This window comes from Neoarius graeffei, chromosome 2 (assembly GCF_027579695.1).
Source record: "Neoarius graeffei isolate fNeoGra1 chromosome 2, fNeoGra1.pri, whole genome shotgun sequence".
Lineage (NCBI taxonomy): Eukaryota > Metazoa > Chordata > Actinopteri > Siluriformes > Ariidae > Neoarius > Neoarius graeffei.
The window spans coordinates 2,827,411-2,843,413 of record NC_083570.1 but is presented as its reverse complement, the minus strand read 5'-3'; the positions used below and the strand labels follow the sequence as shown (position 1 = coordinate 2,843,413).

The 16,003-nt window shown below is 44.0% G+C and overlaps 2 protein-coding genes across 2 annotated transcripts; both read right to left on the bottom strand.

The window, feature by feature from the left end:
- Nucleotides 1-343: 343 nt before the first annotated feature.
- LOC132871563 (trace amine-associated receptor 1-like) lies at nt 344-1,375 on the bottom strand. Its single transcript, XM_060905822.1, has one exon. The coding sequence runs from the start codon at nt 1,373-1,375 to the stop codon at nt 344-346; it is 1,032 nt and encodes a 343-aa protein (XP_060761805.1).
- Nucleotides 1,376-13,544: 12,169 nt separating this feature from the next.
- Nucleotides 13,545-14,576, bottom strand: LOC132871554 (trace amine-associated receptor 1-like). Its single transcript, XM_060905809.1, has one exon. The coding sequence runs from the start codon at nt 14,574-14,576 to the stop codon at nt 13,545-13,547; it is 1,032 nt and encodes a 343-aa protein (XP_060761792.1).
- Between the last annotated feature and the right edge of the window lie 1,427 nt (nt 14,577-16,003).

Below are 16,003 nucleotides of genomic sequence, written 5' to 3'. Positions count from 1 at the left end.
CGATGCAGTTACAGTAGTTATGATTTTGCTTCTCACGATGACTATTTTTTTCTTTGTCAAGATAAATCTAATGCATGTAGGTCATTGACTTGGAAGAAATTTGCACATGAATAAAAATACAGTGTAAAAAAACCACAAAAATCATGGGTTACATTGTACAAGAGAAAATTGTGTTCCTTGTTTTTTGACAAATTTGAAAATATTATGTGAATAATTATGTTAATTCTGATTTTAACAAGTTGAATAAATTATGCCAGAACAAACTTTTGTGTTTTGTATGTTAACAAGTATAATGATATAAACGCGTATTAACCATCAGGACATCACCATTAAAATATTTGACTCAATGTGAATAAAGATTAATTCTTGAAGAACCTGACTGAAATATTTTCCCAGATAAAACAGTCCACAGTGCTTTCCTAAAGCACCTGTAGAAAAAAGCGTACACGATCGGGTTACAGGTCGAATTTAAATATCCAGTCCAAATCAGCATCCTGAACAATACAGTAGGAACCATATAACCAGTAAAAGAATTAATAACATTGCAGATAAAAAATGGGGTCCAAAATGAGAGAAACACGCCCATAATCACCGCCAGAGTTTTTGTGGCCTTTTTCTCCTCTTTGCTTATCATCGATTGCACTTTCTTTGTTGAGTCCTGAATGGATTTGGCTTGTTTTTGTGCAACACGGAATATTTTTGTATAAATGCTAAGCATGATGATACCTGGGAAATAAAAAGAGAGCAAAGATGAAACGGTGCTGGAGGCAGCACTTAGGAACAAAATACAAGCACCTTCACAGACAACGTTTTCGTGATAAAAGTCTTCCATGCCCAGGATGTTGAGACCAAGAAATATTATTCCAAATCCAACTGCGAATGAAACGCTCCAGCAAATGGAAATCATAACCAATGTGACAAAAGGTGTAATTATGGTCTGATACAACAATGGATGACACACAGCATAATATCGATCAACAGATATGAAACACAGGTTTATAATGGATGCAGTGCACAATGTGATATCAACACTGTTATGAATTTTACAGAAGAGATTCCCCAAATACCAGCAAGACTCGACAGATCGAATCACACTTGGAGGCATTAAAAATCCTCCTAACAACAAATCCGTTACAGCCAAAGACAGGATGAGATAATTCGTCGGCTTGTGGAGCTGTTTAAAATGAACAATGCTCAGGATGACAAAAAAGTTTCCGAATACCGTCAGAACCACCACCAAGCCGAAAAAGACATAGAGCGGCACTCTGAGGAGGAGCGGGTAAACAACTTTTGGGCAGGAGCTGTTTGAAAATTCATAGCAAAGTGGAATGATGTCCAACGTCAGAATTTGGCTTGAGTTCATGTCAAAATCCATCTGCTGAGGTGTTTTGCTTCCTGCAAATAAATAATGAACAAGATATTGAACACAATAAAGATACAATTTTCATCTATAACAACATTCAGAACACAGTCATCATATCTGTATCTGTAACTCACCATCAATCCTCCCTCACATGGACTGACCCGTCGCTATGTCCTGCTTATAACCGTTATAAAAACACTCACACACCACTCTTTTTACTAACACATGTTTTAGTCCCAGTGGCCAGGGAAAACCCAGACCAGGCCAGTATTCCCAGTCTAATTATCTGTCATGGCTCATAATGTCCTCATTATTTACTCTCCATGGATTAAAAACAAAAAGGCAGGAAATCAGGCCGATATGATGAGCTGGACTTGCTTGTTGCCTCAGGAGGTACATATTTATTGTTTGGTAGCATATTTTCAAGGTCAAGACTTTTTTATTGTCATTTCAACCATATACAGTTGGTACAGTACACCGTTAAAATGAAACAACATTTCTCCAGGACCATGGTGCTTCATAAAATATCACATGACTGCAAATGCAAAAAAGACAACTAGCACAAACAGACAGTCCAGTGCCAACCAGTACCCATCTCATCTCATTTTATTATCTCATCTCATCTCATCTCATCTCATCTCATCTCATCTCATTATCTCTAGCCGCTTTATCCTTCTACAGGGTCGCAGGCAAGCTGGAGCCTATCCCAGCTGACTACGGGCGAAAGGCGGGGTACACCCTGGACAAGTTGCCAGGTCATCACAGGGCTGACACATAGACACAGATAACCATTCACACTCACATTCACACCTATGGTCAATTTAGAGTCACCAGTTAACCTAACCTGCATGTCTTTGGACTGTGGGGGAAACCGGAGCACCCAGAGGAAACCCACGTGGACATAGGGAGAACATGCAAACTCTGCACAGAAAGGCCCTCGCCAGCCACGGGGCTCGAACCTGGACCTTCTTGCTGTGAGGTGAAAGCACTCACCACTACACCACCATGCCGCCCCCAACCAGTACCCATCACCGATAATCTGCGGAAAGTTAAGTGTGTGTGAAAAGTGATAGTGTATTATTGTTCAATATGCAAAGTCTGCAGTGGGAGTGGTGTGTTCAACAGTCCCTGTGCATCAGTCCAGTCCTTCAGAGTTGAGGAATCTGATGGCTTGTGGAAAGAAACTTACAGAGTCTGGCTGTGAAGGCCTGAATTCTTCAGTTCCTTTTTCCAGATGGCAGGAGGGTAAAAAGATTGTGTGAATGGTGTGTGGGGGGGTCAGCCACAATTCTGGTGTTCTCAGTAGTCCCTCTGTAGAATATATTGAGGATGGGGGATGGGAGATGGGTTTTCCTCAGCCTGTGTAGGAAGTAGAGATGCTACTGGGCTTCCTTTGCTATGGAGCTGGTGTTGAGGGACCAAGTGAGGTTTGCTACCAGTTTAACACCAAGGAATTTGGTGCACTTGACGTTCTCCATGACTGAGCCATCAATGTACAGCAGAGAGTGGTCACGCCATGTTTTTCTGAAGTCAACAACCATCTCTTTTGTCTTGTCCATGTTCTGAGAAAGATTGTTGACTCTACACCAGTCTAGTAACCATTGCACCTCCTCTCTTTATGCTGACTCATTGTTCAGTCAGCTGAGCAAAGAGCAGTGGACTGAGCACCCAGCCCTGGGGTGGGGTGGGGGGGGGGCAGTATGGTAGTGATGGGAATTCTGCTCCCAATCTGGACTGACTGAGGTCTCTCAGTCAGGAAGTCCAGGATCCAGTTGCAGAGGGATGTGTTCAGGCCCAATATGCTCAGCTTTCCAATTAGCTGCTGAAGGATAATTGTGTTGAATGTTGAACTGAAGTCTATGAATAGCATTTGAACGTATGTGTCCTTCTTGTCCAGGTGGCTAAAGGCCAGATGAAGGGTGGTAGCTATGGGGTCATCTGTTGAGGGTGGTTATGGCAATACACAAACTGCAGGGGGTCTAGTGAGGGAGGCAGCAGGGTCTTTATGTGCATCATGATAAGCCTCTCGAAACACTTCATAATGATGGGTGTGAGTGCAACGGGATGGTAGTTATTGAGGCAGGACACTGAAGACTTCTTTGGCGTGGAGACGATGGTAGTGGTCTTGAAGCACTTTGGAATGAATGCATTGCTCAGGGAGATGTTGAAGATGTCAGTGAGAACATCTGCCAGCTGGTCTGCGCATCCTCCGAGCACTTTAATGGGATGTTGTCTGGTCCACCAGCCTTCCATGGGGTGACTCTGCATAGTTTTCTCTTCACATCAGCTGTGGTAAGACACAGCAGCTAGTCTTTAGGAGGAGGGATGGGCTTCCTCACTGCCATGCTGTTCTGCACATCAAACCATGCGTAGAAGCTGTTCAATGCATCATTGTCATAGGCAGGTGGTGTTGTCCTGTAGTTTGTGATGGCCTGGATGCCCTGCCACACGTGCTGTGTCGCTGCTGTCCTTTAAGTAGTTGTAAATTCTCTGGGTGTGTGCATGCTTTGCTGCTCTGATGGGCTGAGACAGTTTGGCCCTCACTACTCTTAGGGCCACCCTGTCACCTGCTCTGAAGGCAGCATCTCAGGTACTAAAGAGTGTACACACCTCTGCAATAATCTTTTGTTGCTCCATCACAGCCAAAAGGCAATAGGAGTAGACTAGGCCCAAAAGCAGACTCATGTGCACCAGGAAAGAATGAGGTTGGTCTTAATCTGAAAAGTGGAGGAGTGGAGGGGAGAAGCAGCCAATGGGAGAAATACAGGAAAGGGTAATGGAGGGGGGGTGGACATTAGAGATCAACTGTCAAAGAAGTGCAAAAAAGGAAAAAGCAGGATAGAGTCCAGAAATGCAGCCCAACAATGGGAAAAGAGCTCTCAGTTCAAAAATCAAAGTTCAAAATTTCAAAGAGCTTCCCCATTGGAAGAAACGTGCTCACAGTCCTAAATAAGAGGAAAAGAAATCCACAGAAAGAGCTAAGTTACATCACAGCATCAGGGCCGGATTATGGACCGGGCCAGTGGGGCCGGCGCCCAGAGGCCCAAGGGGTCCAGGGGCCCGGGGGGGCCCATGCCGATGCCAATGCCAATTGTGACATCAGAGGGCCTCTATTCTCTAGGATCTTATGACTACTTCCACTGTTATAGGGCATATCTGAAGAAAACAGAGGGAAGGGGTGGGGTGGTGGGTGGTGGGGGATGGCAATCAGAGGGCCCCTGGCCCTCCTATCATGCCTCTCATGAAAACTCTTGAGGCCGTAATGTCTGCCAACTAGGGGTTCAAGGAAGTAGGGGGAATGCTTTCTGAGGATCATATGATTATGAAAGCCCCTGCTAAGGGTCGTGACTTCTGGCTATCTGGGGCCCTAGAGAGAGCCCTAACAGGAAAGCGTACTGTTAAGAGTAGCACCAAATTCTGGGCCCTATGCACGTAGCTCAAATGGACCCCCCCCCCACAAAAAACCTGACTCCCTATGGGGCCCCCCGATATGTAGGGCCCTGGTGACTGAGTCCCACTTTCCCCCCTACTTCAATGCCCCTGAAGAGAGCCCTCTGATTACAAATGTCCTTACAAAGGGCCTCTGATTTATCAAGGGTTTTGGTGTTGGGGTTCGTTTTTGTTCCTTACTTCATGTCATGTCATAGGCAGATAACAACATGCCTTGTGTGCCTCACGCCGGGGACACATACACGCAAATTTGGCAAAGTGAAGCGAAATTCACCATTCATTCCTATGAGGGAAGCAAAGTGGGGCGAAGGCAAGCGAATAGGGCGAAGCGAAGTGAAAATATTTGGCCAAGTTTAATATTATGCAAATGAGGAGCGAATTTTGCCTGCGGCGGCCAATCAAATCAACAACATAAATGTTTTAATCAATTTAATTCGCCGCTATGACCTCAAAGCCGTTGTAAGGGCTAGTGTATTTTCAGTGAGAAATTTCGGAAGTCTAAGTGAAAATCTAATATCGATTTTCCAATGGACTGACCAGAAGGGGCGGAGACTTGGGGTCTCTATATAGATTGGCTCCCTGCTTCAGTACTCCTCACAACATTCTGACCGTTCAGCTTGACACCTTGCTCTGTGTTCAGCCTGTTCAACAAGACTTGTTCAGCAGTTTAGCATCCAACAGCCTTTTTAAAGGCTTATATCCATTTATATATTATATTATCTCATCTCATCTCATTATCTCTAGCCGCTTTATCCTTCTACAGGGTCGCAGGCAAGCTGGAGCCTATCCCCGCTGACTACGGGTGAAAGGCGGGGTACACCCTGGACAAGTCGCCAGGTCATCACAGGGCTGACACATAGACACAGACAACCATTCCCACTCACATTCACACCTACGGTCAATTTAGAGCCACCAGTTAACCAAACCTGCACGTTTTTGGACTGTGGGGGAAACCGGAGCACCCGGAGGAAACCCACGCGGACACGGGGAGAACATGCAAACTCCGCACAGAAAGGCCCTCGCCGGCCATGGGGCTCGAACCCGGACCTTCTTGCTGTGAGGTGACAGTGCTAACCACTACACCACTGTGCCACCCATATTATATTATCTCATCTCATTATCTCTAGCCGCTTTATCTTTCTACAGGGTCACAGACAAGCTGGAGCCTATCCCAGCTGACTACGGGCAAAAGGCGGGGTACACCCTGGACAAGTCGCCAGGTCATCACAGGGCTGACACATAGACACAGACAACCATTCCCACTCACATTCACACCTACGGTCAATTTAGAGCCACCAGTTAACCTAACCTGCACATCTTTGGACTGTGGGGGAAACCGGAGCACCTGGAGGAAACCCACGCGGACACGGGGAGAACATGCAAACTCCGCACAGAAAGGCCCTCGCTGGCCATGGGGCTCGAACCTGGACCTTCTTGCTGTGAGGCAACAGCGCTAACCACTACACCACCGTGCCGCCCATATTATATTATATTATATTATATTATATTATATTATATTATATTATATTATATTATATTATATTATATTATATTATTAGAAACAACACTGCACCTTCAAAGGTTCAAAGCCTTTTTAAAGGCTCATTGCCTTTAATTATTGTATTGCGTGTGCGTGTGTGTGTTTATATTATTATTATAATCAGTTGTGAGAAATTTAGGAAGTCCCAGTGAAAATCCAATAGATATAACACTCCCACATTACACTTGGCATCAGTAATATGGATTGCAAACAAAAAAGTGGGGCTTCAAAACAAAAAGCCAAAAAAATTAGGGAGGCAAAGCAGGCCGATTTTTTTAAAAATGTGCCTCTGATTTCTAACTTTTTCGACAAGCCTCAAGATTCAAGTATTAATGATGTCATCAGTGGCCCGAGTTGTAGCAATGAAGCGATCACTACTGGCTTGATCATACAGGAGCCCTCACAGACCCAATCAAGCGTAGACCCGACCTGTCAGGCTCAGGCCTCAGGCCCACAATCAGACCAGGCATCGCCTGAGAAAGTGTTTCCAAGTGAGGAGGAGTGCACGGAGCCCAGTTTCACACCAGAAGCTTGGGACTCCAACTCCAGTTGTGAAACACTTAATGACCCTGCTTTACGGCCAAATACCACAACCGACAAAGACTGCACTCTTGTTATTACAGGAGACTCACTGTCAGACCAGGCATCGCCTGAGAAAGTCTTGTCAAGTCAGAAGGGGTACACAGAGACCAGTATCACACCAGAAGCTGGGGGCTCAAACTCCTGGTGTGAAACAGATAATGACCCTGCTTTATGGCCAAGTTCCATTACTGAACAAGCCAAGTCGATTCTGGTTAGTTGAGGAGCAGCTGCTTTTCAAAATCGAAGTAAAATGTACCCTACCTCAAGTAGGGATAGGACAATGGGGGGCATGACAAATTCCTTACTCAAATGTTCTCTACCTAATGGCCAATCTGTGACTAGGCAGTGGCTACTTTACTCCCCTTCAACTGGTTGCATCTTTTGTTTTGCTTGCAAGCTATTTTCAAGTAAGCACAATGCGTTTGTCCACGGGTTTTCTGATTGGAAACATTCTGAGCATATCAGTGAGCATGAGAGGAGTGAGGTGCATAGGGCTTGTCTGTGAAGATTCTCAATCATCCAGGTCATAGTAAACTGTGGGTGGTAGAAATGGGCAACTGGACTTGCTTGAAAATTCTTGAAAACGTTTCACCTCTCGTCCAAAAGGCTTCCTCAGTTCTGTCTGACTAATAGGGAGTATCAGATATTTATCTTCTCCTGGATCAGAATCAGAATTCTGATGACCAGCTCATCTAAGGTGTCATTGAGGCATCATGTTGTTGTGGGTCACTGGAGGCTGGGTGTGAAAGGCGAATCATTAGGGTGATCAAAGGATTGCCCGTTAGGGTGATCAATGGCAATCTGACTCCCTCTGTCCTCCTGTGAGTCACCGAAAACAGCTGGGTCCTGGCATACACCCAGCCGTCTGGGAAGAGTGTCCAAGACCGCCTTGTAGATGTTTGAGAAATGATGTCTTAAACCCCCACCTCTGTTCAGTGATGGCCGTTCCAGGTTGACAAAAATGGCTTCTTTAACTCCTCGCTCATACTAACGATCCTCTCTGGCTAAAATGCGTACGTTACAATCCTGAAATGAGTGTCCTTTGTTGTTAAGATGAATGTAGACAGCCGAGTCCTGGCCTGAGGAGCTGGCTCTCCTGTGTTGGGCCAAGCGCCTGTATAGCGGTTGTTTCGTCTCCCCAATATACGAATCCGTGCAATCATCACTACACTGAATTGCATACACTACGTTGTCCTGTTTGTGTCTGGGTATTCTGTCCTTAGGGTGGACCAGTTTCTGCTTCAGGGTGTTACTGGGTCTGAAATGTACTTGAATGTTGTGTTTGTAGAAGATCCTCCTGAGTTTCTCGGATAGACCAGAAATGTAGGGAATGACAATGTTCTTTCGTTTGTTCCTGTTATCATCCTTGTCAGTTATGTTCCTTTTTATGCTCTTTAGGAAAGCCCAGTTGGGATAACTGCAATTCTGAAGTGCTTTCTTGATATGATTCTGCTCCTTCTCTTTTCCCTCTAATGTTGTAGGAATGTTCTGAGCCCTGTGTTGCAAGGTCCAGATGACCCCCAAATTATGTTCCAGTGGGTGGTGAGAGTCGAAAAGTAGGTACTGGTCTGTGTGTGTGGGTTTCCGGTAGACCTCGATACTAAGGCTTCTGTCTTGTCTAATGTGTACATCACAATCCAAGAAGGCTACATTATTCCCACTGACATCCTCCCGAGTGAAGTTGATGTTGCTATCCACTGCATTGATGTGTTTCGAGAAAGCTTCCACCTCATGGATTTTGATTTTAACCCAGGTATCATCCACGTATCTAAACCAATGGCTGGGAGCAACTCCTGCAAAAGTGGTCAAAGCTATATGTTCCACTTCCTCCATGTATAAATTGACCACAATAGGGGACACTGGTGATCCCATCGCACATCCATGCTTCTGTCTGTAGAAACTTTCATTAAACTGGAAATAAGTGGTAGTCAGGCAGAGGTCAAGCAGGGTGCAAATCTGATCCATGGTGAGTTTCATTCTATCCAGTAAGGAGCTATCCAGAAGGAGTCGTTTTCTTACAGATCCGACTGCTTCTGTGGTGGGAATGCAGGTGAACAGAGAAGTGACATTGTAGGAAACCATGGTTTCATCTGCATCTAGTTTGAGGTCTGCAACTTTAGAAGCAAAATCTTGGGAATTTTTGACATGATATGGTGTATTACCAACTAGAGGAGCCAAGATGGTGGCTAGGTGTTTAGCAATGTTATATGTGGCAGATCACAGAATCCAGGGACACATGTCGGCCCGGGGGCATTTTGAGTTATTGACAGATTCAGAAAGTACAGTTTCTAAGCTTTCCAATGATACCTTCCATGTGGAGATCTGACAATATTTGAAGAATGTGTGGCCTTTTGAAAGTGTATACTTCTTAAAACAGAAAAGGGAGAAAATCGCCCTCAAAGTTTTCCATCTCAGCTACTCTGGGTGTAGGGCGGGCACATAATGGTGCTCATCTGCATGACATTAAGGAAAGCCCTACCCCCTTCTAGCTAGCACGATACTACTTTCATGTAAACAAAGATCACCACGTCAATTTTCCTTCCATGCAAAGTATGCCCAACACAATTATGAAGTACAAAAATAAGTCCTAAAGTATACTTTAACGTTTTGTGGTTGAAAAATTACTCACACCGTAAGAAAGAAAGATAGCACGATGATGACACAACTAACACAACACTAGTTTCATGTAAAGCCTCGGTCACAACCAGCCGTATGTGCTCCTACGGCCGGTCTACATGCAAAAAACGCAAGAAACACACGGAGAACGCGCATGAAACGCATGAGAGCGCGCGTGTGATGTGCTGATTTTCGAGCCGCAGAGGTTCTTTGTCATGTCAAACAAACTCTACAGGCGCTTACATTTTTTTCAGGTTGCAAGACAAACTTACGGCCAACGCGAATCTTTCTCCATGAACAAAAAAAAAAACGCAGCGATTTGGGAAATGCCAAAAATTACATGGCCAAAAAAATCGTACGTCCGGTTGTGACCTAGGCTTAACCAAACCACAACACTCTCCCTTACATGCAAAACAAACCACACAGCCTTAGATTAATAAACTTACCCCATCAGAAAGAGAAACGGCGCCTTGCACACACCAATACCTCCGATGGAATGTAATCCTAGAACGGTCCGTGTATCATCCGATCATTCAAGTATTCCATTCAATCTGGAAAACAAGGTTGCGGTTTTTTTTGCTAGAAATGGTTATCTCCGATGTAAATACCGTGCGTCTGTTTGCTTCGCGGTGTTTCAGCTCCTCTGCGCTCTGTTTAGTAACTCATTCCATAGTGAAATCACACGCCTGTATGCAGTTAAGTAGCCATGCGCTCAGCTCGTATCATACAGCTGATTCGCGGAAAAAAAAAAAGACTTAAATCATCATGTGAATGGCCCATATGGTAATTTACCCACACCCCCCAGCAGGCTACAGTCCTGACAAAAATGAGACAATTTGCAACAAAAAATGTATGCTTTTCCAACAAAGCAATTTATTATCTGAAATACTGATTGCATTCTTCAAGATCTCAACTTGCACATGATGGAAAAAAACAAAAATCACAAATTTCGAAAAAAAAATGCTTCTTTTGCGATTATCTCGGATTCGTTTCGGCCGACATGTGTCCCTGGATTCGGTGAGGGGTCACATATGTGACTGAGTTTATACTGCTGATAATAGGTCTGAGAGGAGCTCCTTCTTTGTGAATCTTGGGGAGTCCGTATATGAGAGGCATGGCTTCCCCAGGGTACAATCTGTAGTAAAGAGATCAGTTGATGGCTTGGTCCTTTTCTAGTTGTTGCAAACAGCTAACAACTTTCCTTTTGTAAACACTTGTGGGGTCCCTCCTCAATGTTTCATAAGTGGTTGTATCACTGAGGAGACTGGTCATCCTGGAGTGGTAGTCCGCTGTGTTTAGCACCACTGTGCATCTCCCTTTGTCCCTTTGCCAGCAGGAAGGATGGTGATGTTCTGGTCCCTTTGAAGCACTGTAAGAGCCCTCCTTTCTTGGCTGGTGAGGTTGGAGGGGGGTGCTTTTGCACTGGATAAAGCAGCTGATATCTTCAGTCTAAGTTGTTCTGACTCCGTGTTGGTCAGGTTGTTGTTCCTGATGGCTGTCTCTGTGGCTGTGATGAGTTCTACTACCGGTATCCACTCAGGTGAAACTGCAAAGTTAAGACCCTTGGATAAGACCTCTCTCTCTGATTGGGTGAGTACCCTGTCGGATAAATTCTTCACCCATTTCTCTTCTATGTCTGGTTGTGTAGCCTGGTCAGATTTCTTCCTCCAAGTCAGCCCTTCTGTCTTGCCGGAGGAGGTGGTTTTAGACAGCAATTTTTGAAATTTGCACATCTGTCGTTCCTTACCTTTGGTGTGTTGTGAAAGCTGTGCCTTCTCAGTGAGATCAGAGACTCATTCCAAAACTTCACTGGGAAGAAGGGCTGTCAACTCCTCAAACCTCAGTTTAGTCTTGTTCTGGAGAGCATCGATGGTGAAATGTACTTGTACTCTCTCATTGAGAAGCCGCTTCTGGGCTTTCTGCAGGATTGTCTCAGCTCTGTGTCCTTTAACCGTTGAAAATAGGCATAGGCTGGTGGGGATAATGTTGGATTGTCGGCATCTCAGGTTAAAACGCAGGTGGTTTCTGTAGTCTGCCAGTTTTCTGGAACACTTCTCATACTCCCGCACCAGTCAAAGGGTTCTCATCCCAAAATGCGTGGAAACATGTCTGTGAAGATTCTCAATCATCCAGGTCATAGTAAACTGTGGGTGGTAGAAATGGGCAACTGGACTTGCTTGAAAATTCTTGAAAATTCTTGAAAATTCAGAGAGGATCGTTGGTATGAGCGAGGAGTTAAAGAAGCTATTTTTGTCAACCTGGAATGGCCATCACTGAACAGAGGTGGGGGTCTAAGACATCATTTGTCAAACATCTACAAGGCGGTCTTGGACACTCTTCCCAGACGGCTGGGTGTACGCCAGGACCCAGCTGTTTTCGGTGACTCACAGGAGGACAGAGAGAGTCAGATTGCCACTGATCACCCTAACGGGCAATCCTTTGATCACCCTAATGACTCGCCATTCACACCCAGCCTCCAGTGACCCACACCAACATGATGCCTCTATGACACCTTAGATGAGCTGGTCATCAGAATTCTGATTCTGATTCTGATCCAGGAGAGGATAAATATCTGATACTCCCTATTAGTCAGACAGAACTGAGGAAGCCTTTTGGACGAGAGGTGAAACGTTTTCAAGAATTTTCAAGCAAGTCCAGTTGCCCATTTCTACCACCCACAGAATGATTTGATGCATTGCAATTTTATCCTGTCGAGGGATTGGCTGATTAGAGAACTGCATCAAACAGCAGGTGGATGTAGGGGTGTTCCTAATAAAGTGGCCGTTGAGTGTATGTTGTTCTGGATAAGGGCATATGACAATTTGTCATATGCCCTTATCCAGAACAACATTGACAAATATTGACAAATGCCAGGCTTGTATTACTCAAGTCCAGGACTCAAGTCCAACTTGTGCTCTAATTTTAAGGACTCATGACTTGACTCGGACATAAGCACTGATGACTTGGACTCATGCATTAGGTGCATTTGGACTCGTAAATTAGAGAAGAAGACTGATTTTTTTCTTTATTTTTTGTAACATACCATAATTTGGCATAGGATATTTATATCTTATGTGCCACCAGCTTTTTCCTTAATATTCCTGATAGAAGACTTTTTTCTTTGTGAATTTATTGTAGGCTATGGTATGGGACATACATCTTCACACTACTCAAAGCTATCAATGTGTTTTAGAGAGAGAGAGAGAGAGAGAGAGTGTGTGTGACAGCTGTGTCATTTGTGTCGGATTCAACTCAAAATTTTCTTTAATGACTTGAACTTGACTTGGACTTGAACACTGTGGACTCAAGACTGGTCTCGGATTCAAGGTTCAGTGACTCAACTGCAACACTGCCAAGTGCCATGAATGTAAATCTTGGTGCTTGGTCTATTTGTACTAGAGTGAAGATAGATTTTTCAATGTTGATTTTTCAAAGCACTGTAAGGATGTACTCAGACTAAACAATCCGTACCACACCTGAGCACGTTTGGCCCCCAAAGTCCTGTTTGTTTGACGACTGTGATCAATGCATAGTGTGACCGCAGTTGGCTGAAGTTCAGTTGGACTTGGATGCGGTTCAGCTGGACTTTTGCACAACGTGATCGCTAACTGCACAGAACTCAAACACTATAGCATGCACTTTTCTATCCATTGGAGAATATTTGAGCTAATAATGGGTCTGGTTTTCACCTTATTGATGAATGCAAATGATGGTGGGGGATCACTCTCGGGAGCAGATAGTAAGCTAAAGTGTTATCCCTGAGCATACTGAATTTGGCTCATTTTCCACATTTCATGTTATTTTCTTTTATTGACATGCTGTCTTGTTCTATATAACTGAGTGATGATCAGTATCAGCAACATTGATGGAAATGGAACCCTTGGCATATGTGCGCACAAGAAATTGTGGAAGGGCATAGCTATGAATGTCACACTCATTTTTATATTACATTTATTTCACCAAAAACATGTTGATAGGATTCAAATATAACAATCAAAACAATCGAGTGTGTGAGGAATTAGCCTGAAATATTCCCCCAGACAGAATGACTCTGAAAGCGTGTCTGAACCAGCTATAGAAAAAGGCATAGACTATCGGATTACACGTCGAATTAAAGTATCCAAGCCAAAGGAAAACATCAAACACAATCGGAGGAACTGAATATCCTGTAAATGGATCTAAGCAGTTACAGATAAAAAATGGCACCCATGAAGTCAGGAAAACTCCCATGATTATGGCTAATGTTTTCGTGGCCTTCTTTTCTGACTTGCTCACACTGGCTTTTTCCTCGGCTGTCTTCATCTGTGCATTTGTGGATTGAATTGCACGAGCTTGTCTTTGTGCAGTGTGGAGGATTTTCATATACACACAGAGCATGATTACTGCAGGGATGTAAAAACAAAGCGTAGAAAATAACACAGCTCCCACTTTGGCTTGGAACACCATGCAGGCACCTTCACACACAAAGTTATTGTAATAAAACTCTTCATTTCCAAGAATATTGAGCTCCAGAAATATCATCCCAAACCCGAGTGCTGCAGAAAAGCCCCAACACACTATGATCATTAATCTAATGGTATTAGGAGTAATTTTACTGTGATACAGAAGCGGATGACACACAGCATAATATCGGTCTAAAGAAATAATACACAGGTTAAAAATGGATGCCGTGCACACAGTGACATCCAAACTGCTGTGTATTTTACAAAAGGTGTTTCCTAAATACCAGCAGGTTTCCACAGAGCGTATCATGCTGTGAGGCATCACTATTCCTCCTACAAGCAGATCAGCAACAGCCAGAGAGAGAATGAGGTAATTAGTTGATGTGTGTAATTGTCTGAAATGTACAACAGTTATAATCACAAGCAGGTTTCCAAACACAGTGATAAGAGAAGAAGTGCTAAAGAGGATGTAGAGCAAAACCCGAACTTGTAAAGGATAATCAATCTTCAAACATGAGGTATTAAGTGAACTGAAACAAAGTGAAGGCTCCTCCGATAAATCCAAACTGATGATTGTGTCCATCTACAGGATTCGCAATGTCTTCCAGATCTGAGAAAATAAAGCTTAGACTATAGAATTACGACATTGTTTACATAGTATAATGTCAAGAATACTGTTTAAAATTAAACTCAGACTAAATCATCAGTGATATATATGTATCCAGTGAGCATGACTGGTATGGTGTGCATAAAAGTTTACAGAGCAGATCACATTACAGGGTTTACAATCCATTAAGTTTGAAACATTTGTGTTCCTCATAAAGCAACATACCTTCCTCTGTACCATGTAGATGCAGTCAACTAAAGACAAGAAGGTTGAGATTTTATAGTCTGTCTTGCCCAATAGCAGTCCATAAAATTAATTCCTGGTGGAGTATGATGGGGAAATAAACAACCAGCCCAAAAGGTATTATTCAAATTAAGTTTATTCCTTTTATTTTTAGCAACAACAACAAATATCAAGGCACTTTAGTATATAATAATGACCTAGGCCATGACTTTAGATTTTTTATAAATGTCTCATTATATCTAAACTTCAGCTCAATTATCAGTGTAAAAAATGTACACAGTATGGAAATTATCCCCCCCCACACACACAACCTGAAGTCATTCCCATGCTTGGAGACCAAGCTTATGGCAGGATTGTATGAAAGGTGAGGGGGGGGGGGTAGCATGCATTGACTCATGACACAAGTTCAGAAAACCAATTTTGTCAATTAGATTAAATCCCAAGTATTTGGGATGGAGCTGGAGATGGACAGGTGGATTGGGGTGATGTCAGCAGTAATGTGGGCATTGTACCAGTCCGTCGTGGTGGAGAGGGAGCTGATCCGGAAGGCAAAGCTCTCAATTCACCAGTCAATCTACGTTCCACCCCTCACCTATGGTCATGAGCTTTTAGTAGTGACTGAAAGGATAAGATCACGGATACAAGCGGCTGAAATGAGCTTTCACTGTAGGGTGGCTGGGCTCAGCCTTAGAGATAGGTTGAGGAGCTCATACATCCAGAGGGATCTTGGAGTAGAGCTGCTGCTCCTTCATGTCGAAAGGAGTCAGCTGAGGTGGTTCGGGCATCTGATTAGGATGTCTCCTGTGTGCCTTCCTTTGGAGGTTTTCTGGGCATGTCCAACTGGGAGAAAACCTTGGAGTAGACCCAGAACATGCTGGAGAGATTATATATATCTCATCTGGCCTGGGAGCGCCTTGGGATCCACCAGGAGGAACTGGAAAGTGTTGCTGGGGAGAGGGACACCTGGAATATCCTGTTTAGCCTGCAGCCACCATGACCTGACTTCAGATAAGCAGAAGAAAATGGATGAATGGATGGATTAAATCCATAGCAGTAGTCAAATGATAGGCCAATAGCATTATCACCATGCGGAGGCAGAAGTCGGATCGGGTGCTGGGCTATGAGCGGAGAGAGAATCTGCAGGAGGTGAGGAGGAAGGA